At 58.4% G+C, this 21,432-nt stretch overlaps 1 protein-coding gene across 1 annotated transcript in view; it reads right to left on the bottom strand.

Annotated features, from left to right (window-relative positions):
• Positions 1–2,656: 2,656 nt before the first annotated feature.
• The window catches only part of ADGRA1 (adhesion G protein-coupled receptor A1), a 41,237-nt gene continuing 22,461 nt past the window's right edge, over positions 2,657–21,432 (bottom strand). The window contains exons 6-7 of the mRNA XM_025397303.1: positions 5,824–5,922; positions 2,657–4,902 (exon numbers count right to left, since the gene is read on the bottom strand). Of these exons, the coding sequence (XP_025253088.1) occupies positions 3,720–4,902; positions 5,824–5,922 (1,282 nt within the window). The 3' untranslated portion in view covers positions 2,657–3,719. The remainder of the gene's footprint in view (positions 4,903–5,823; positions 5,923–21,432) is intronic.

Here is a 21,432-nt window from a genome sequence, read left to right as displayed (position 1 = left end):
CAGCGCAGTGGAGGGGAAGTGTGACGAGGTGAGACACAGAGGAGCAGGGTCCACGGGGGACACGGGGGAGCAGGGTCCACGTGAGACACAGGGGAGCAGGGTCCACGTGGGACACAGGGGAGCAGGGTCCACCTGGGACACGGGGGAGCAGGGTCCACGGTCCGCACGCAGTGAACACACCCACTGTTCCACCTCAGGCCTATGCTGGTCCCAACAGCATCCCCTGAGAAATGCAAGCACCAAGGGTCAGGGGGCAAGTGGCAGGACTGGTCAGGCACCATCTGGGCACTGGGTAGGTGCGGAAGTGCCCGTTGCAGCCGGTCTCTGCATGTGGGGTGCACTCATCACATCAGGGCAGGGCCCCGAGCTCCTTCCAGGGTCCCCACACACGCTTCCTGCAGCTGCCGTCAGTCCCGGTCAGGCAGGTGGAGCCTGTGGGCCCCGACCCAGACCCTTCCCCACAGAACCTGTGGGGGCTCCTTAGCTGCCCGAAGCTCCTGCAGGGGTAGCTCATTCAGAAACAGAGCTGCCCAGATCTGAGCCCTGTCAGGGCCCTCGCGGGAGATGCAGCAGACGCCACTGTGTGTGTGTCTCCCAGGACTGGAGGCCTCCTCAGCTAGGACCGCTCCAGAGAAGAACTGTCAGGGTCTGGAGGCACAGGCGGCTCTGCTTCCTAGTCCTTTAAGCTGACTAAAGTCATCACGATGTTGCTGTGTGGTAGGTGACACACCAGCACAGAGGCAGGGCGGAGGGGCCGCCTCACACTGTTCCTCTGAAGAGCATGCACACACATGCACACTTACCCTCAAACACACGTGCATGTGCGCACACAACTCCCACAGAGGGACCTGCACACCACACAGGCACACACTCTCACACACACGTCAACACCCACACAACCCACATGCCACTCACAAACATACAGGCACACAAGCACACCCACACAGGCTGGCGTGCACCCACGCTCCATCCCATCCAAAATGCAGACATACAGGCACACAGGCACACACACCCACACAGGCTGGCGTGCACACACCCTCCATCCCATCCGACACGCAGGCACACAGGCACACACACCCACACAGGCTGGTGTGCACCCACACTCCATCCCATCTGACACGAGGACACACAGGCACACACACCCGCACAGGCCACCGTGCACGCACCCACCCTCCATCCCATCCAACACGCAGGCACATGGGCACACACACCCGCACAGGCCAGCGTGCACCCACACTTCATTGCATCTGACACGCATACACACGAGCATGCCCACACAGGTCGGCACGCACCCACGCTCCATCCCACCCGACACGCAGGCACACGGGCACACTCAAGGAAGGAAGTGGCACAAAAGTCAGACGCGAAACGTGGGTTTGGCTCTGGCTCCGTGGTCTGGTGGAAGCTGACGTTGAGCCAGGAGCCCTTTGGGGTGGTCGGGCTGTGGATGTTTATGCTCCAAAACGTTACGTGCAAATGGATATGGCCCAACACCGGTCCCAAGTGGACTCACGAGGCTAAGTCAGTATAGAAACACACAGAGGTTTAATGTTTAATGTTGACTTTCTTTGGTTGAATGATGGGAGGCCTCTCTGCTCAGCCAGGAGCACTGAGGGCAGAAAGTTCATGAGGGGCTGGAGGGGCCAGGCAGAGCAGCCTCACCCCGGGATCCAGGACACAGAAGGGGGCCACACGCTCAGGTGTCCCTCTACCCCCATCTAGGGTGAGAAAAACACACGGGGATGTTATTAACCAGCCTCACAAAGAACCAACGATGCCAAGACTGTATTTTTGTGTGGACAGTTCTGCACCTACAGTGTGTACACAGCACAGCGTGGGGATTCGGGTTCACACCAGCTACGGAAGCAGGTGAAAAGGTGAGGCGGAGGCAGAGCTGCCTGGCAGTCATCCGGTGGCCCGTCTGGTTGACCTGTAAGGACACACGGGGTTTGCTGGGAGGAGCACACTGTGGGTTGCAGCGTCGCGGTCAAGTTTACCAACACCCCGGGAAGTGGGGCTCCTCATACTCACATACTGAGTGCCTCCAGAGAGCCCTTCCACTGAGCAGGTGCCGGGAACACTCCCCAACACCCCTCTTCGCGGAGGTGCACGTTAGGGAGGCTCTGCGCCTGGTGAGACCTGCCGACCGGATAGCAGAGTGCACCCACGAGTCTGCTGACATTGACGTTTGCAGGGTGAAACACTCTCCAATGAAAACCCAGTGTGTGGGCGGCTGGAAAACACACCGCTACGTGTATGCACACATGTGCATGGCAGGTGCATGCGTGTGTTAACTATGTGTGCCCACGTGTATGTGTGACACGCACGTGTGTGTGTGCATGTATGCAATATGCACGTTTGTGTGTGTATGTGACATGCACGTTTGCGTGCATGTGTATGCATGTGATATGCACATGTGTTTGTGTGTGCACGTGTATGTGTGTGATATGCACGTGTTTGTGTGTGTGTGTGATATGCACGTGTTTGTGTGTGTGCATGTGTATGTGTGTGTGATATGCACGTTTGTGTGTGTGCATGTGTGTGATATGCACGTGTGTGATATGCACATGTGTTTGTGTGTGTGCATGTGTATGTGTGTGATATGCACGTTTGTGTGTATGTATATGTGTGTGATATGCACATGTGTTTGTGTGCGTGTGTGTGTGTGGGTGAACACGTGTCACAGACAAGGAGGAGGGAGGGAAGGAAAACTGTGTACAGTTTCACACCCACAGCCCTCTGGACTCCCTTCCACCAAGGGACGGGCCACTTGCTTTCACAGAAGGCTTGTCATCCACATCTGTCCTTTGAGTCAGGGCTTGGTGCCCAGATGTTCATGGAGATGAGAAAAAGGGAAAGGAATTTTGTCCATGAGAATGTCCCGTCTGCCAGCCCCTCTTCTTTTTGGAATAAACCTTGTTGCCAAGTGCCTATACTGGAGTGGAATCCAGTCCCAACGGTAGCTGGTTTTGGAAGTCGAATCTTCACTAACGGATGTCTGGGCATCTTCCCAAGGCTTGGGCCCCTGAGAGCACCCCATTGGCCCTCTGAAGCCGACAGCCATCCCCAAAGTCCAGAGCGCGGCTGCAGCCCGCAGCATCCGTGGTGCTCTCAGCCTTGCAGGGCTGGGGCTGTGACAAGGACAAGGTTGACAGGGGACACTGAGTGGGCAGAGGTGTGCAGGGGTCCCGTGAAGCTGCAGGGGTGGCTCAGACACACGACAGCAGTGGGTCCCAAGGGTTCTGCCCAGGGTGAGAATGCTGGGGACAGACCTGCCACCACCACCCCTGGAGCAGAACGCAAGACACACACATTGAACACTGGGAAAGGTCAGGCAGCCCCCTGCTGCGATCTCGGCCCCGCCTGGCCACACCAGGGGAAGCCAGGACTCCGTGGACGGCATCTCGGGCAGGGCCACGCTGGGGTCTGGGTGGGTCCTTTGATGGAAGCCCCTGCTCTGCCTCTGGGGCGCCCCAGGACTGGAGGCCACAGGACAGAAACCAGATGACCTTGTGCAGGGAGGAGCACGTGGAACTGGGATAAAAGGAGTGGGCGTGGCCCAGAGCTTTTCCCCGCTGAGGTTTTTCACAAGGAAGGGGCAGGGGTGTGAACTGCTTCTGAAAGGTGGGGTCACTTTGGTGCCCCCAGTGACCTCATGTGGCAGATGGGCCCCCCACTCTGCTCCGAAGCTCCTCCAGGAACAGTGTCCCCTGCTCCGCCTACACAGTAGTTTCATTTTTCCAGGGTCCTGTTCGGATGTTGCCGGTCCCATCGGTGCCAAACGGCAGGTCTTCTAGCAAGTTACCCTTGGGCAGCCCATTCTGGCTGGGGCCACCAAAGGGCAGGGACTGTGTCCTCCGCAGCATCTCCAGGTGACCAGGCCCAAGCGCTGCCTCCCTGCCCAGCCGCGTGGGGCAGCTGTAGAGGGCAGGGCTCCCATCGCTGCCCTCAGGCTGGCTGACCATGGGGAAGGGGTCACCCTGGGCGCAGCAGGCCAGCGTGTGTGCCCCTGCCGGGCCATCCAGAGAGCTGGGGGGGCTGTCTGTGCGCGAGCTTTGGGGGCTGCCGTCCAGGCTGGACGGGATGTGGTAAGCGTACTCGGGCTCCTCTGCTGGGTGCCGGCTAAAGTAGGGCGGCTTAGTTCTGCCCTGAAGGCACCCGTGCAGGTGGGGGTCGTGCCCGAAGGCACCCTCCTCCTGCGCGTGCATGTGTGCCTCGTCCGCCATCAGTGGCTCGCCGTGCATCTTGGCGCAGCACGGGGTGGCTGGGGACAGACAACTGGCGTGGCCCTGTGCGGCCTGCAGGTTGGTCATCTTGCAGGGTCCCGGTGGGTGCGGGAAGCCCTGTGGCTGGCCGAGGCCCGGCGAATGCAGGCAGGCGGCACGGCCCAGCGCGGCCCCGTTGGCATCGAGCGCGGAGTGGGCATCCCTGCGGGGTGGGCAGCATGCCCACCAGCACTGCCACACGTCCTCACGCTTGGCGCAGTGGTGGATGAGCACGAAGAGCCCCAGTGTCACGCAGAAGGCGCCGTACAGGCAGCTGAAGACCATGTCCAGGAAGTGGCCCTGGGACACCGCCAGCGCCCCAAAGGCCCACGTGGCCGTGAACAGGAACAGCGTGAAGGCGGCAGCGCGCAGCTGTGCCTGGAAAGAGTGCTCGTTCTGCAGCACCGAGGCGCCAGGGGCATCGCGTGCGGGTGGGGTGCCGGGCCGGATCCCACGGCTGCCCTCGGGCGTGGCCAGCCGCCGCTGCTCCTCGGGCTGTGCGCGCATCTCGTACCTGCGCCCTGGGTGGCGCCGCAGCTGCACGTAGGTGCCCAGGAAGTACACGCAGGTGACCAGGGCAATGACGGCGGCTGGGCCGTAGAAGGCGCCCAGGCTAGGCTCCCAGGCCATCCAGCAGCTGTGGGGAGACGCACGTCAGCGTCAGCTGGGCCAGCACGGCCAGGACTCAGGACTCAGGACTCCTCCTGCAGAGCAAAGGGCCCCGCACCCGCCCGGACCAGCAAGTGGCTTTGCACAACTGCGGCCTGGGGGCCTTGGGCGCTTCTAGAGTCGCTGACAGTGTGGATGGGAACGAGACCCTATTGGCCCTACCAGCTTGGGAGGTCGGGGAGCCAGGAAAGTGTCCCAGGTGTGGGCGGAGGTGGAGCCGGGTGGGGGGCCAGGTGCAGGGTGGGCCTGGGTGGGCAGGAGCAGGGACAGAGCCGGGTGGGTGGGGCCGGTGTGGGGTGGGTGGGGCCAGGAAGAGGCAGAGCTAGGTGGGCGGGGCTGAGCAGAGGGCAGCGCTGGATGGGTGGGGCCAGGCAGAGGGTGGAGCCGGGTGGGCATGGCCGGCGTGAGGTGGGAGGGGTCAGGTGGAGGTGGAGGTGGAGCCGGGTGGGCGGGGCCAGGCGGAGGGCAGGCGGGTGGGCCATCCTGGGGCCGCAGAAGGAACTGACGGCCTGAATCAGGGGTTCCAGGCTGGCTCTGGGCACCGATGGCGGGACGGCTGGGTTCGTTCTACTCTATGGGGTTTCCCTTCTCAGCTGAGCTCCATGCTGCTGCCAAATCGCTATTTGTCCCCAGGCCCCTCCCATAGAAGTCTAACCAGGGCTGACTCATCCAGAGGCAAAGATTAGGTTGGGGTCCCTGGGAGAGAAGGGGACACTGCGCACTCCTCGGGGGCGCGAGCTGGGAGGGGCGCAGCTCTGGGCGAGCCCCAGGTCCAGGCCCAGGCCTTGCTGCTTCGTCCTGGTCTCCCCCACTGCAGGTGTCCGGGAGGGACCTCGGGCAGAGCCCACCCGCTGCTCCCAGCTCCCAGCTCTGGGCGCCCGGTACTCACTATGCCGCGTCCTCGTCCTCTGTCCCGTAATTCCTGATGTTCGTGGCAGCCGTGACCCCACAGATGATAAAGGGGACCCCTCCACTGACGAGGTAAAACCTGCCGGAGAGGAAGGCGCTGACCCCCTTGCAGACGCTGCCTGCATCTTCCGGGGACACGCTGTCCCTCCCCCACTCCGCGGGGCAAGGGAGAGCGGCTGGCGCGGGCGGAGCAGGAGGGGACCAAGACTCCCGACCCCCGACCGCCGACCGAGCAGCCTGTGCCGGCCTCGCCTGGCCTCCCGCGGGCCTCTGCGCCTGGAGAGAGCCCTGGCCAGGTCCCGGAACAGGTGGGCCCCGGGAGAGCTCTGTTAGCTGCTGATTTCTCTGCAGCTGCAGGGAGCCCCTGGCTGCAGGCGACCCCGGGGCGGCGTGGGGTCACACAGGGAGCTGCATGTCCCACTGAGTCTCCAGGTCATGGCCCCTCCCCACGGGTAGTGCGCGTGGCCAGTGACCCGTGGTGCCCCGCTTAGCCTCAGGGGAAGAGGTTCAGAGGGCAGAAGTCTCTGCTCCCTGTCAGACCCAGGAACCCTGCCTTGGAGGGGCAGTCTCATCCTGACAGGTGCGGCCTAAGCCCAGGGCAGGGGCTGACCTTCCCCTCCGCAGGGCCTGGCAATCGTGCTGAGGGCACCCAGGGGTCCATGCATGATGCTGTGTGTCCCGGACCAGGTGCATTTGCTCACCGCCTCCAGCCCCTGGCCTGACCCTGGCTGCCGGCCCTATGGAGCATGCGTGACCTAGGGGCCGGCTCAGAGACCATCCCCCATGGGTGCTGTCTCCCCGGCTGCTGGGAACACCCAGGTAGGCCACGGACCCCTGCCCCACGTGTTCAGTGGGCTCCAAGGTGCAGGGGTGGGAGGGGTGGCCCTGGGTCTGGTAGTTCTCGGGGACCCCCTAGGAAACCTGTGCTTCCCAGACTCTATATCCCAAGATTTCCTTCAGAAATAAAGATGAAATAAAGACACTTTCTGATAAAAATAAAACTAAGAGCACTTGCCATGTATGGACCTGTATTTCAGGAAATGCTAGCTGAAATTATTCAGGGTGGAGGGGTAGTGGACCCTTCCGCAGGCACCGCACCTGTGGAAAACCCTAACTAGACCTGCACGGTAGGCCTTGGGCTGGGGGTCCATGCTGTGGACTTCATCAGAACAGCAGGGAGCCCCTGGGCTGCTTGGGGGAACTTGGACTGTCCGGAAGGAAGGAGGACACCAGAAACGCTGAGGGATAAATAGAAAAGCTTTGTCTCCCCCTTCTTAATTTCCTCCCTCTTGCAATGACTGTTTCAAGAAAGAACTTGAGCACCGCCTTGTGTAGGGTACATGGGGATGGTGCTGTGCCCAGCATCTGTGGGAGGAAAGGTGGGAGGCAGGAAACAGTCCTATACAGTTGCAAGTTTTCTATAAATGTGTTATATGAAGAGAACAATTTTACTCTACATAGGATGTGGAAAGGTTGTGGATTTTAATCCCTTAGAGCAACCATACGAAACTAGGTAAAAACTAGGCTGGATGCGGTGGCTCACGCCTGTAACCCCAACACTTTGGGAGGCCAAGGTGGGTGGATCACGAGGTCAGGAGGTTCAGACCATCCTGGCTAACACGGTGAAACCTCGTCTCTACTAAAAATGCAAAAAATTAGCTGGGTGTGGTGGCGGGTGACTGTACTCCCAGCTACTAGGGAGGCTGAGGCAGGAGAATGGCGTGAACCCGGGGGGCAGAGGTTGCAGTGAGCCGAGATCGCACCACTGCACTCCAGCCTGGGCGACAGAGTGAGACTCCGTCTCAAACAAACAAAAAAACTAATAGATACATTAAAACGAAATTTTAAAAAATGTTAAAATAATCCAAAAGAAGGAAGTAAAGGAGAAATGGAAGAATTCCAAAGAGCAAAACAATCACTTGGTAAAAACAGAAAACAAAGAGTAAAATGTAGACTAAATCCAACCAAATCAAAATTCCAATTAATTTTAGCAAGCTAAAAGCTCCAATCCAAAGGCAGAGATTATCAGGGTAGATAGTAAGCTCCTGGAACATGGTGACTAGAATAGAAACACTGAATAGAAGACACAAGTAGGTTGAAAGTAACTGGATGGAAAAAGCCATGCAATGCCAACTGTGAGATTAAGAGAGGTACAGCGGTTACACCGATGCCAGGCAAAGTCGATGATAAGACAGTGAGATAGAGGGGCCCATGGGATGCAGAAGTGTCCGGGATGGACCCACGGCGCACAGTTGTGGTGCAGGACGGACCCACGGCGCACAGTTGTGGTGAAGGACGGACCCACGGCGCACAGTTGTGGTGCAGGACGGACCCACGGCGCACAGTTGTGGTGCAGGACAGACCAGAGACAGTCCTTTGATTTTCTGAGAAGACAGGAGAAACCTGCCCGACGCTGTCACCCAGTCAGTCTGGCGGTTTGTTCCTGCCGAGCGGGGCGGGGGCCCGGGAGAAATAAAGACCAATGTCTCTCTGAAGGTGAAGACAGGGAGGAGTGAGCCGCACATGACTTTGGCAAAGAGTTGGCTGTGAAGCCCACAGGTGGCAAAACAGGACATGGAGTGGGAAAGCAGACCCAACTTCTTATAGAGGCCACGGGCACCCGGCCGGGACAGTCCCATCCAGAGCTTGTTCTAGCAGGGCCTGGGCTCAGCTGTCCACACCCGGCCGGCCTGTGATGTCAGCACGGGCACCTCTGCTCTGCTCCCACAGTCAATGGTGGCACAGAAAGCCCCCCAGGGTCCCGCTGCTGCCAGGCACAGGGATCCCCTAGAGCCCGCTCTGGACACACAGGAGGCCACTGTCTCCGAGCCAGCCCTCCACCCTCTGCAGGAGACGGAGCTACAGGTTCTGGCCTTGAAGTCCCCTTTGGCATCCTCAGCAGGCACAGCTGTGACAGGGATAGCTCAGGGCGCACTTTGTGCAGCAAGGCCAGCCTGCCACGCTCCTCTGTGGCCCGTGGCCCCAGTTACCCACAAGGAGCCGGCAACAAGGCCTGCAGCAGTGGCCTCTGCGCGTCCAAGGCTGGATGATGGAGCAGCTGACGTGTCCCAGAGGCCCTGCCTGGGTCTGGCCAGACGATGCAGCACCGTGAGCTCCCCTGCCTTCCTGTGGCTGCAGGTCTTTTCCTGAGGACCCCAGTGTCCTGCAGCGGGCGTGGAGAAGCTGCTGGCAGCTGCTCAGAGGACACGCCGCCCGCTGCAGCCTGTGGGAGGGTCTGTCTGTGCCCGGCCGGCCGTCTCCAAGCTGCCTGCCCCGCCCTGCCTGCCAGGACCACCGGCTCCGGGCTCCGTCCCGGCGCGCAGCGCAGGTCGGCCGGCAGAGGGCGCTGGAGGCCGCCGCTTTTCTCGCCGCCGCCGCTGGGCAGTGACTGCCGTGGACTCGCAGGCGCGGGGCTGGGGCTGGGGCTGGGGCTGGGGCTGGGGCTGGGGCGGGGCGGGGCGGGGCGGGGCGGGGGGCTCTGCTGGGTCCAGCATCCACCAACCACCGCCCGACGTGGGCCGCTCACAACCGCCTCAGCCCACCTGTGTCCGGGGAGTGGTTCCTGCCCATCTGGCAGCTGGGACTCCTATGGCTCCCAGCCCCAGTCAGGGTGGGGGTCCAGCTTGTCCTCCTCCTCTGGGCGCTGACCCATCTGTCACTCAAGCGTCGTATTCTGTTACCTAAAATCCCATCTAAACCCCAGGTGGACTCTGGGCGTCGAGGAATGTCCAGCCACCCCTCTGTGCCCAGGTCCCAGCATCAGGACAGTGGCTCGCCATGCCAGGCCACTCACTGGAACATCTCCGGGTTACATGATTTTCTAGGCTCAGACCCACGCCTGCGTTAGATGAAGGTTTCTAGAAAGGGAGGGCGGATCTGAATCTCGATGAAATTCTAATGGCTTCCCCTTGGGAGCTGTGAACCTGACCCAGAGGTGTCCAGAGGAGCAAAGCGGGAGCTGACTTACGGCAGAGCACATTGCTCAGAGGCCGGGGAGGGTGGCCTGGCTGGGGAGGGTGCAGAGCTGAGGAGGGTGGCCTGGATGGGGAGGGTGCAGAGCTGGGGAGGGTGCAGAGCCTGAGAGGGTGGCCTGGCCAGGGAGGGTGCAGAGCTGGGGAGGGTGGCCTGGCCGGGGAGGCTGCAGAGCCCGGGACCAGCCCTGAGTGCACCGCCACGTGACCCAGGGCCAAGTGAGGGAGGAGTGACTATCAGTGCCGGGGCAGGTAGATGAGCGTTGCACAGGAGAACAGGAGCTCCGTCCTATGTTGACTGAATAACGCCCCCAGATATCCATGTTCTCTTCCCTGAAACCAGTGAAGGTTTCACCTCACACGTCAAGAGGGACATTGCAGGTGCGGTTAAATGAGCGATGGTGAAGGGCGGAGACTGTCCTGGGTTGTTTGGCTGGACTGACAACATCACCGGGGTCCTCTTAAGAGGGAGGGCAGAGATCCCAGTGGAGAGAAGATGCAGGGCTGCTGGCTTTCAGGGTGGAGGAGGCCCCAAGCCCAGGAGTGATGGCAGCTGAGGCAGCCCCAGAAGGTGCCGGGGGAGGGAGGCAGCCCTGCCCACACCTCGATATCGGTCCAGCGGGGCCCATGTTGGACTTACGGCTCTCGACTGTCGGATGATCCCCCTGAGTTGCTTTATACACTGAGCTTGTGGTGCGGCCCCAGCGGTGCGTGAACCCTGGCCACTCACAGCTACAGGATGGATATGCTGCTGCTCACGGGGGATGACTGGGGAGCCTCGGGGAGGAGCCATGGTGCGGATGTGGCATGAGGATGGGTGCCTTAAACCATCCACAGAAGCACGTGCCCCGCCTGGGTGCTGCCGGCTCTGTGATCCCTCCTGACACACTCGCCCACTGCTGATTGGAGCCGATGGTCAGAATCAGTGCACGCTGGGACATGGGGAAACGGAGCAAGGATTCAGACCATGGGTGTGCTCCCACCACGGCTCGGTTCCCGCCATGGCTGACACTTCACACCTCTCCCCAGGTGCAGTGGCACCATCAAAGCCTGAGCGAAAAGGTCCCGGACCCAGGTGCCACCCAGGACAGCCCCTCTGAGACCAACACTGCATCTCTGGGCTCAGGCGGGCGGCACTGCCTCTGCCTCCATGCTGCACCTCTCCTTACACCACATGCATGCTCACATGTGCACACGCATTTGCTTGCATGACACTTCCATGCATACATGCCCCCCCACTGGAACACACATACCACATGCACACTGGCACACATCACACACACAAGCACACATACGAATGCACACTCACATGTACACTGGCACACACGCACACATCACATGCACAGGCACACACATTCACATACAATGGCACACACACGCACATTCACACACACACAGGCACACACGCACAATGGCATACACCACATGCACAGGCACACGCACAGGCACATACCACATGCACAGGCACACACATGCACACACACTCATGCACACTGGCACACACCACATGCACAGGCACACACGTACACACATCGGCACACTGGCACACATGCACACTCACACACACACTCATGCACAGGCGCACACACGTGCACACTGGCACACACCATATGCACAGGCACACACGTACATACATGCACACACGCACACTAGCACACAGCACACGCACATGCACACACATTCACACTCACACACACACTGGCACACACCACGCACACACACACTCACACACACACTGGCACACTCTACATGCATAGGCCCTCCACACGCACAGGCACTCACACATGCACAGGCACTCACACATGCACAGGTGCACCTGGGCTTTGCAGGTCCTGCGTTTTTCACAGGTGAAGGCTGTGGGAACCCAGCGTTGAGCAAGTCCATCAGGGCCATTTTTCCAACAACATGTGTTCATTTGATGTCTCTGTGTCATATTTTGGTAATTCTCTAAATATTTCACATTTTACCGCTATTACTATGTCTGTCATGGTGAGCTGTGATCAGTCATCTTTGAGGTTTCCGTGGTAGCTGTCTTGGGGCACCACAAACCACGCCCGTGTAAGACGGTGAACTTAGTGGGTAAATGTCCTGTGTGATCTGGTTGCTCCACGGGTTGGCTGTTCCCCATCTCCCTCCTATTCCCTGAGTCACAAAAATATTGAAATTAGGCCAATTAATAACCCTACAATGGCCTCTAAGTGTTCAGATGAAAGGAACAGTTGGACGTCTCTTGCTTTATTTATAAAGCTAGAAATCATTACGCTTAGTGAAGAAGGCATGTCGAAACAGAGATAGGCCAAAAGCTCGGCCTCTTGCGACAAACAGCCACGTTGTGAATGCAAAGGAAAAGTATTGAAGAAAATTGCCTCCAGCAAACACATGAATGATAAGAAAGTGAAACAATCTCATGGCTGATGTGGAGCAAGTTTTAATGGTCTGGATGGAAGATCAAACCAGACACAACATTCCCTCAAGCCAAAGCCTCATCTAGAGCAAGACCCTAACTCTCTTTAACCCTATGACGGCCGAGAGAGGTGCAGCAGGAAAAACGCTCCAAGTTAGCAGAGGTTGGTTCATGAAGTTTAAGGACAGAAACCATCTTCATAACATAAAAGTGCAGGGTGAAACAGTAAGTGTTGATGGAGAAGCTATAGCAAGTTCTCCAGAAGATCTGGCCAGGATAGCGATGAGGGAGGTTGCACTAAACAAGAGTGATTTTTCTTTTTTTGAGACAGGGTCTTGCTCTGTCACCCAGGCTGGAGTGCCGTGGTGTGATCTCGGCTCACTGCAAGCTCCACCTCCCAGGTTCAAGTGATTCTCTTGCCTCAGCCTCCCCGGGAGCTGGGATTACAGGTGCCCGCCACCACGCCTGGCTAATTTTTTGTGTTTTTTTTTTGGTCCAGACTGGGCTTTGCTGTCTTGGCCAGGCTCATCTCAAACTCCTGACCTCAGGTGATCTGCCTGCCTCGGCCTCCCAAAGTGCTGGGATTACAGGCATGAGCCACAGCGCTTAGCCTAAACAAGAGATCTGCAACACAGATGAAACAGCCTTCTACTGGAAGAGATGCCTTCTAGGACTTTCACAGCTAGAGAGGAGACCATGCCTGGCTTCCAAGCTTCCAAGCACAGGCAGACGCTCTTGCTAGGGGCTAACGCGGCCGGGGACTTTGAGTTGAACCGATCCTCATTCACCATTCTGAAAATCCCGGGGCCGTTAAGAATCATACTCAATGTACTCTGCCTGTGCTCTGTAAGAGGATGACAAAGCCTGGTGTCAGCACCTCTGTTGACAGCACGGTCTGCTGAATATTTAAAGCCCACTGTTGAGACCTATTGCTCAAAAAGATTCTTTGCAAAATATTGCTGCTAGTTGACACTGCTCCTGGCCACCCAAGAATTAGAAGTGCAGCCTGAAGATGGCACTGCATTGCTACAGTCTCGTGGTAAAACGTAACCACAGAGGAGCTGCGTCTTATGAATGAGCAAAGAAAGAGGTTTCTTGGGATCAGTCTGCTCCTGGTGAAGATGCCGTGGACGCTACTGAAATGACAACAAAGGATTGAGAATATTTCATACACTATGTTGACAAAGCCGTGGCAGAGTTTGAGAGGATGACTCCAGTTTTGAAAGGAGTTCTACTGTGGGTAAAATGCATCAAACAGCACTTCGTGCTACAGAGAACTCTTTTGTGAAAGGAAAAATCAATGTGGCAAACATCATTGTTGTCTTATTTTAAGAAATTGCCACAGCCACTCCAGCCTTCAGCCCCCACCACCCTGGTCAGCCCCAGCGGTCCACATCGAGGTGGGACCCTCTGCCCGCAGGGAGATTACGACTTGCGGAAGTCACTAGCATTTTTTTTTAGCAATAAAGAACCAGCGGCTGTATGGTCTGCGAAGGCCTCAGGTCATGGTCATGGCCTCCTCTGCCACACCCGCCTCAGTTTACGTTTAGCTGAAGTTTCACCGGTGCTGTGACTTGAGCTGTGCTCCATGTGCGGCGTTTCGTGGGTGTGTGTGCAAGTGTGATGTGAGTGCGTGAGTGCATGAGTGTGTGTGCATGTGTGCAATGCAAGAGTGTATGTGTGTAGTGAGTGTGCATGCATGCAAGTGCCTAAGTGTGCACGTGTGCAGTGTGTGTGTATGTGTGTAGTGAGTGTGAGTGCATGCAAGTGCCTAAGTGTGCATGTGTGCAGTGCAACTGTGTGCACGTGTGTGGTGAGTATGCATGTAAGTGCCTGAATGTGCACGTGTGCAATGCAAGAGTGTATGTGTGTGGTGAGTGTGAGTGCATGTAAGTGCCTAAGTGTGCATGTGTGCAGTTCAAGTGTGTGTGTTTGTGTGGTGAGTGTGAGTGCATGCAAGTGCCTAAATGTGCACGTGTGCAGTGTGTGTGTGTGTGTGTGGTGAGTGTGAGTGCATGCAAGTGCCTGAATGTGCACATGTGCAGTGCAAGAGTGTATGCGTGTGATGTGAGTGCGTGTAAGGGCCTGAGTGTGCACACGTGCAGTGCAAGTGTGTGTATGTGTGGTGTGAGTGCATGGAAGTGCCAGAGTGTGCATGTGTGCAGTGCAAGTGTGTGTATGTGTGTGGTGAATGTGCGTGTAAGTGCCTGAGTATGCACGTGTTCAGTGTGTGTGTGATGTGAGTGCGTGTAAGTGCCTGAGTGTGCACATGTGCAGTGCAAGTGTGTGTATATGTGTGGTGAATGTGAGTGCATGTAAGTGCCTGAGTATGCATGTGTTCAGTGTGTGTGTATGTGGTGTGAGTGTGAGTGCGTGTAAGTGCCTGGGTGTGCACGTGTGCAGTGCAAGTGTGTGTGTGTGGTGTGTGTGTGAGTGCATGTGATGTAACTGCATGAGTGTATGTGCACATGTATGCAATGCATATGTGTGGTGTGTGAGTGCATGTGTGTGTGATGTGTGTGCACACTGAAGAGATGGTACAGGTTCAGTTCCAAACACTGCAATAAAGTGAATCATACACAGTTTTTGGTTTCCCAGTGCACATGATATGGTTTGGCTCTGTGTCCTCACCCAAATCTCATCTCAGACTGTGATCCCGTAATCCCCATGTGTTGAGGGCAGGACCTGGTGGGAGGTGGTTGGATCAGGAGGTGGCTTCCCTCATGTTGTTGTCATGATATTGAGTGAATTCTCACGAGACTGAAGGTTTTATAGGAGTCTCTTCCCCCTTTGCTCTTCCCTTCTCTCATCCTGTCTCCTTGTGAAGAAGGTGCTGCTTCTCCTTCCCCTTCCACCATGACTGTAAGTTTCCTGAGGCCTCCCAGCCATGTGGAACTGTGAGTCAATTAAACCTCTTTCCTTTATAAATTACCCACTCTTGGGTACTTCTTTATAGCAGTGTGACAGTGGACTAATACAACACATAAAAGTTGTATTGACACTGTACTGTAGCTGACTAAGTGCGATAGCAATTATGCCTAAAGAAACAACGTACATACCTTAACTTAAAAATCCTGTGGGCACTGTTACCTGAGGCCTCCGTGGACCATACAGCCGCTGGTCCTCAAGGGGTTTTGCTCTCTAATGAAAAGGAAGTTTGGGAAATGAGGCAGGAAGAGGCTGGTGGGGCCGCAGTTCCTGGAGATGGTGAGACCAGAGAATCATCTGGAAGCTGGTGCCAGTGCTGACTGGGGGCAGTGGTGTCAGCCTGGGGACACGTCCAGCTCCCCACAGGGCTCACCTGGCTGGCCTGATCAGCTGGTTCATTCCCTCCCAGGCTCCACCGTCAAACACAGCTTTACCAGTCAACTGGCCACAGCCCTACCTGCTGTCCCGGACAGGACAGGAGGACGACCAGCGTGTGGGCAAAGGGACGGGTGGGGATGATTGCTGCCTGGCCACTGGTTGGAGCTGGCAACTAGGGTGACAGGGGAGCTGGGCCTGGCAGGGACTCCTCCCAGGATCCCAGAATGAAGTCACCAGATTGCAAGTGGCCTTGCAGCCAGTCTCGTGTCTCTAAGTCACTGCTGGCTGCCCGTTATTTCAACCACTGAGGCCACGTGTGCAGAACCCAGAGATACATGCGACTCGGCTGAGGTTAGGGACACAGTCGATCCCCTTCTCCAGGCCCATTCCAGATGCTGAGCTGACCCTTGCCAATCTCCTCTCGACTGTCCATGGCCTGAGCTCCAGGGGTAAGACCAGGGAGCACCAGCCCTGAGCAGGTGCCTGGGCTAGTGAGGGCCTGATCCTGGGGCCTCCCAGCCCAGGCAATCTCTCGGACCGTGCCCTGGCTGCCTTCACAGTGCACGGGACCTCCCAGGGGGCAGGTCTGGTGTGGCCACACTGAGCGCTTGGCCTCTGTGGGGCTCCAGGCTGGATGCACCGTCAGTTGGCTGCTCCGTGGGTGTTTGCTGGGCACCCTGGGCACTCACTCAGGCCAGGCTTTGGGCAGGTGCCTGCTCTGTGTGCACAGTTCTCGGGTCTCGGACCCAGGCAGTGGGCAGGGGTGGACTCTGGGTGCTGCCTCTATGCCTTGGACTGTGTCCCTCTGTCCACTCGCAGGAGGGCGGCCAGCAGTCCTCACTCTGGACCAGACAGCATGTGACTCTCAGCTCCTGCCGGGCACTGACCCCTCACTTGGGGTGCTCTGACACTGGCGTCCGGCTGGCTCATACCTTCACCTTCCCCCTTCTGACTGTGCCTCCACGAGAGCACCTGCGACTGAGCCCTGGACCCCACTACAGAGAGCATGACCGACCGAGGCCACCTTCCACAAGCTGCTCCAGTGACTGGATGGGGACAGTGATGGTGAAAAGCATCCCCACCACCCTCTACCCTCCCCGTCCTCTGTCCCGAACCAGGGGTCAGACCTGCATCTGTCTGCTGACACTATCCTGGCGTTCCTCATTCGCCTTGGGTTCCCAGAGGAGCCTCTGCTCCAGGGGCCTGCCCACCCCTGGCCTGACTCGGAACTGACCAGAGGGTGGGGTCTGATGGGCAGGAGAGGATGCAGGAAAGAAAGAGGCGTGGCCAACAGGAAGGAAGCCTGGGGTTCCATCGGCGGTGTCCCCACCACAGAGGAAGGGGGCCCTCCTTAGGCTGCCCCATATTTCTGGTTGGGTGTCGGAGGCTCTTCATCATGAGAGGGCTGAGGGCTGCCACAGCGGAGGGAGAGGACGCCTGTGGGGGGTTGGGTGTGCTGAGGGGCGGCTGGGGGCGGCCTTGGGTGTGGTCTGGGTGGGAGGAGGGTTTGGGCAGGGCCAGGGGACGCCCACCAGACAGGGACTGAGGGAGCTGGAGTGGCCGTGGTGGCCCTGAAGGGACTGTGTGTGGCAGCAGGGGGCGGGGGGCACTGACAAAGCCTGGACCATGTAGGAGCTGAGAGCTTTGGGATCCCCCAAAGGCCGAAGGACTGTGCAAGGCGACAGCTGGGCTTCTAGGAGCGTTTTCACCACATTTCATTACTGTGTCTTTCACCCAATTCACACTTGTCCAGCATGGCCTTGCGCTGGGTAGCGGCCCAGGGTAGGGCGGCAGGGGGCCTGGGCTCCACCAGGAGTGCCCCTGCAGAGCGGCATGGGTGGGCCAGGCATGCATCTAGCCCTGGGCTTGACCTGGAGCCCATGGAAGGTGAGGAGGGGAGGGGAGGAGTCGAGGGAGGGAGAGGGGAAAGCGGAGGGAAAGGAGGGAGGGAAAGGGGGAGGGGTGAGAGGGAGGGATAAGGTAGGGAGAGGGTCTTGCTGGGTGGATGCTGGAGCAGAGCGCCAGCTCTCCCCTGGGGCAGGGTCTCTGGAAGGCAGGGAGGGGTTGGGGGCTGTAGTACACCAGGACCTGGCAGTGGTGTCTCGGGGCTGGGTCTGATGTGTGGCCCTGGCAGCTCAGAGGATGAGGGGACATGGCCATCTTGAGGACAGTGAGGGCTGAAGACTTGCAGCCCACGTGTCCAGGGTCCCAGCAGTGGGTGGTTCGAGGGGCCCGGGAGGGATGACAGCGCCATGAGCCGGTCCTTGGCTGTGCTGAGTCCTCACAGTGCCCGTGGGGTCCTGGGCTCCTTCCCGGGGAGCCACCTGTGATTATTCATTTCCCCCCGTCTTCAAGGAGGCAGCTGACCAGCGCTGCAAACCCTTCTGCCAAGCATGGGCCAGGCCTGGGGGCCACCCTTCTCAGGGTACCCCCAATCCACCATGTTCTTTGGGGTCAGGCCTCTAGGCTGAGTCCAGCTGTGGCCTCATGAGGACCGTTCTTTGGCCAGATCCAGAGCCCGGCTTTCGCGGGCACAGAGGCCTTGTCGGTTTCCCTTTACTCTGGGGTTGCCTCCTCCGTGTGCCTGCCCATGCCTGCTGCTGACCACTGGGCAGAGCCTGTGTGCCACTGCCCTGCCGGAGATGATGTGGAGGACCCCAGCCTGTGCCAGCCCCGCCCAAGGGAAGGCTGAGGGGTGAGGAGGGCTCAGGAGCTGGGGGCGGACTCGGGACAGCCCCACTCAGGCGATGGGTGAGGCCCAGGTGCACGTTGAAGTTTGACCACTGAGCCCTTCCAGAACTCCTCGATGAAGCCCCCCAGGCTCCTAGCCGCCTCTCCATGGGAAGCGTGTCCCCAGGACAGCAGCGCTGCCCCACCAGCCAGTCACACTCATGGAGGTTGTGGCCCCCGGGGGCCTTCGATGCGCCGAGGTCATTTGTCACAGGAAAGACGGTGGATTCCAGGTGTGGACCTGAGGCTGGCGCCGCCCAGGAGCAGAAGGAGCCAAGGAAATCGCATGTGCAGACGTGGCCTCGGGGAGCGGGCAGTGCAGGGGCGGGTAGCAGATACCTCAGGAGACAGCCCTGGCACCCTCACCTCCCTGGGACACAGGACCCCTCTGTGAGATCGTGGTCCCTGGCCCGGTTAGCATTCTGAGTTAACTGTGACTTCTGAATTCAGAGAAATCAGGTTGAAAATTCCTGCTAGGATCCAAGAGCTATTTACGTCCATTTGTCTAAGTATCTCTGGAAAGTCACAGGCGAGCCTCAGAAGTGCATCCTGGGCTCCTCTGCATTCGATCACCGCTGAGGATGGATGGAGGAGGACGCCGTGGGCACCAGGAGGAAGGCAGGTTGGCAAGACAGCAGTCAGGTGGAGAAGGACAGCTCCACTGTCCCAGGCACCAGCCGTGCCCTGCAGATGGCACCACGATGCCCAGCTCCAGACACGAGCCGAGGATGCTTCATGACTGACAAGATGCTTTGAACGCCATAGCACTGTCGCTATGTCCACTCGTAGTGGGTACCCACGGATGGGTCTGCAGGATCACTTGTGCTGTGAAGAGCACCTGTGTTCCAGGATGTCAGGCCACGTGTGGCCTCGAGGGGCCACCACTGGACCCAGGCATCAGTGGCGGTGTGTCCTGCTCTGCCCTCGAAGCTCCAGTGTCCTCTGCTCCTGCTCAGGGGAGCTAAGCGGCTGGCACTGGGCTTGGTGCTACTCCTGGGGGTGGAGAAGGGGTTGTGCCACGTGGCCCCTCCTCCCATCCTCAACCAACGCTGCTGTCAGCAGACAACAGGACCAGCAGGAGGGGGAGGTACTCACGGTGTCTACAGAGTCAGGGGGCCGCCAAAGTGTGAGATGCCAGGTCCTGGTGGCCCGGCCAGCACTCTGGGCGAGCCTCCGTGCCTCTGGGGCCTCGGTTTCCCCATCTGTAAAGCTCAGGGCTGGACTAGAGGGTCAGCTGGAAGGCCCGAGCCCTTCCTGGCCTGACGTCCAAGCGTCCACAGGGAGATGCGAAAGGGAGGGAGGGCTGCTTCGCAGAGACCTCAGAGCTGCTCCCTCTAGGGCTTTCCCGGCACAAAGTTCCCTCGGCTGCCTCCCACCCACCCCCATCCTTGCCCTCTCCGTGTGAACCCACATTCTTAGAAGTGGCAGGCGCCAGGTTGCTCACTGGCCTGTGACCTCTGCCCGCCCTTAGGCAGCTCATCCTGAGGACTGGCCTCGGGCACGCATTCCAGATGGAACAGGAGGGAGTGGACGCTTCCCACTGGCCATTCCCAGGGCCCCAGAGCCCGAGGGCCTCAGCCCTGTGGGGTCCAAGCCAGGCCCAGTGCGTGGCCACGGTCAGGTCCCAAGCCCAAGGCAGTCTCCAGAGTTTGCCCTGTGGCCTAGAGGGGGTTCCTGGCTGAGAGTCCCAGGAAAGCACTCATCCATGCAGTGGGGATGAGCGTCCCTCTGTGGCTGGCCAGCACCGGGGAGGCTTCGAGGCGGGTAAAGGTGGGAGCAGGTGTCCTCAGCAAGCCGGGCTGTGACACAGAATCCAAGTGTCTTGGTGCCAGTGGAATTCCAAACCGACACAGCCCACAGACCTCAAATAACCGACACAGCCCACAGACCTCAAATAACCGACACAGCCCACAGACCTCAAATAACCGACACAGCCCACAGACCTCAAATAACCGACACAGCCCTCAGACCTCAAATAACCGACACAGCCCTCGGACCTCAAATAACCGACATGGCCCTCGGACCTCAAATAACCAACATGGCCCTCGGACCTCAAATAACCCCCCTCAGACCTCAAAAAACCCACACAGCCCTCAGACCTCAAACAACCGACACAGCCCTCAGACCTCAAACAACCGACACAGCCCTCAGACCTCAAATAACCAACACAGCCCTCAGACCTCAAATAACCGACACAGCCCTCAGACCTGAAATAACCCACACAACTTACAGGCTTCAAATAGCAGACACAGCCCACAGACCTCAAATAACCGACACAGCCCTCAGACCTCAAATAACTGACATGGCCCTCGGACCTCAAATAACCGACACAGCCCTCAGACCTCAAATAACTGACATGGCCCTCGGACCTCAAATAACCCACACAACTTACAGGCTTCAAATAGCAGACACAGCCCACAGACCTCAAATAGCAGACACAGCCCACAGACCTCAAATAACCGACACAGCTTGGTGCACTTGACCAGAAAGGGTGGCCAGATTGCAAAATTAGGATGTAATTACTCTTTGCTGAATGGGGAATTAGCCCCCGAGCACCTGTGAAATCATAAAAGTTCTGCTTGTTTCTGGAGTGGCTTCCCTTTGGCTGGCAGTGGGAGCAGAAAATGTGGAAAGTTCAGTCTATTTAGAGGCCCTTCCTCAAAGTGGGCTGGCCAGCAGGATTAGGAGGGAGGTGCCCGTGGCGGGTAGGTGGTCTGGAGGGATTAGGAGGGAGGTGCCCATGGCAGGCAGGTTGTCTGGTGGGATTAGGAGGGGAGGTGCCCATGGTCGGCAAGTGGTATGGAGGGATTAAGAGAAGCGGCACCCATGGCGGGCAGGTGGCCAGCGAGATTAGGAGGGGAGGTGCCCATGGCAGGCATGTGGCTTGGCAGGATTAGGAGGGGAGGTGCCCGTGGTGGGCAGGAGGCCCAGCCTACCCAAAACCTCCCCAGTTCAGCCACATTTCCACTTAAAGGATGCAGAAACAACCCTTCAGTGGGCTCTGCTCACATCCGAGCAGGTGCTTGGGGACCGGGGATCACTGAATTATCCAGCAGCACCTGCGTCCAGGGCCCCAGGCAGACATCACTCTGTGGCAAAGGGACTGGGCAGAAAACTAAAGACAAGGAAGGGGAAGTGGCTGAATAGAGGTCAAAACGGAATTCCGGAAAATAACAAA

The sequence above is a fragment of the Theropithecus gelada genome, chromosome 9, assembly GCF_003255815.1.
Source record: "Theropithecus gelada isolate Dixy chromosome 9, Tgel_1.0, whole genome shotgun sequence".
Classification (NCBI taxonomy): Eukaryota; Metazoa; Chordata; class Mammalia; order Primates; family Cercopithecidae; genus Theropithecus; species Theropithecus gelada.
The sequence above is the reverse complement of the archived record's forward strand: the minus strand, read 5'-3'. Positions and strand labels throughout refer to the sequence as shown.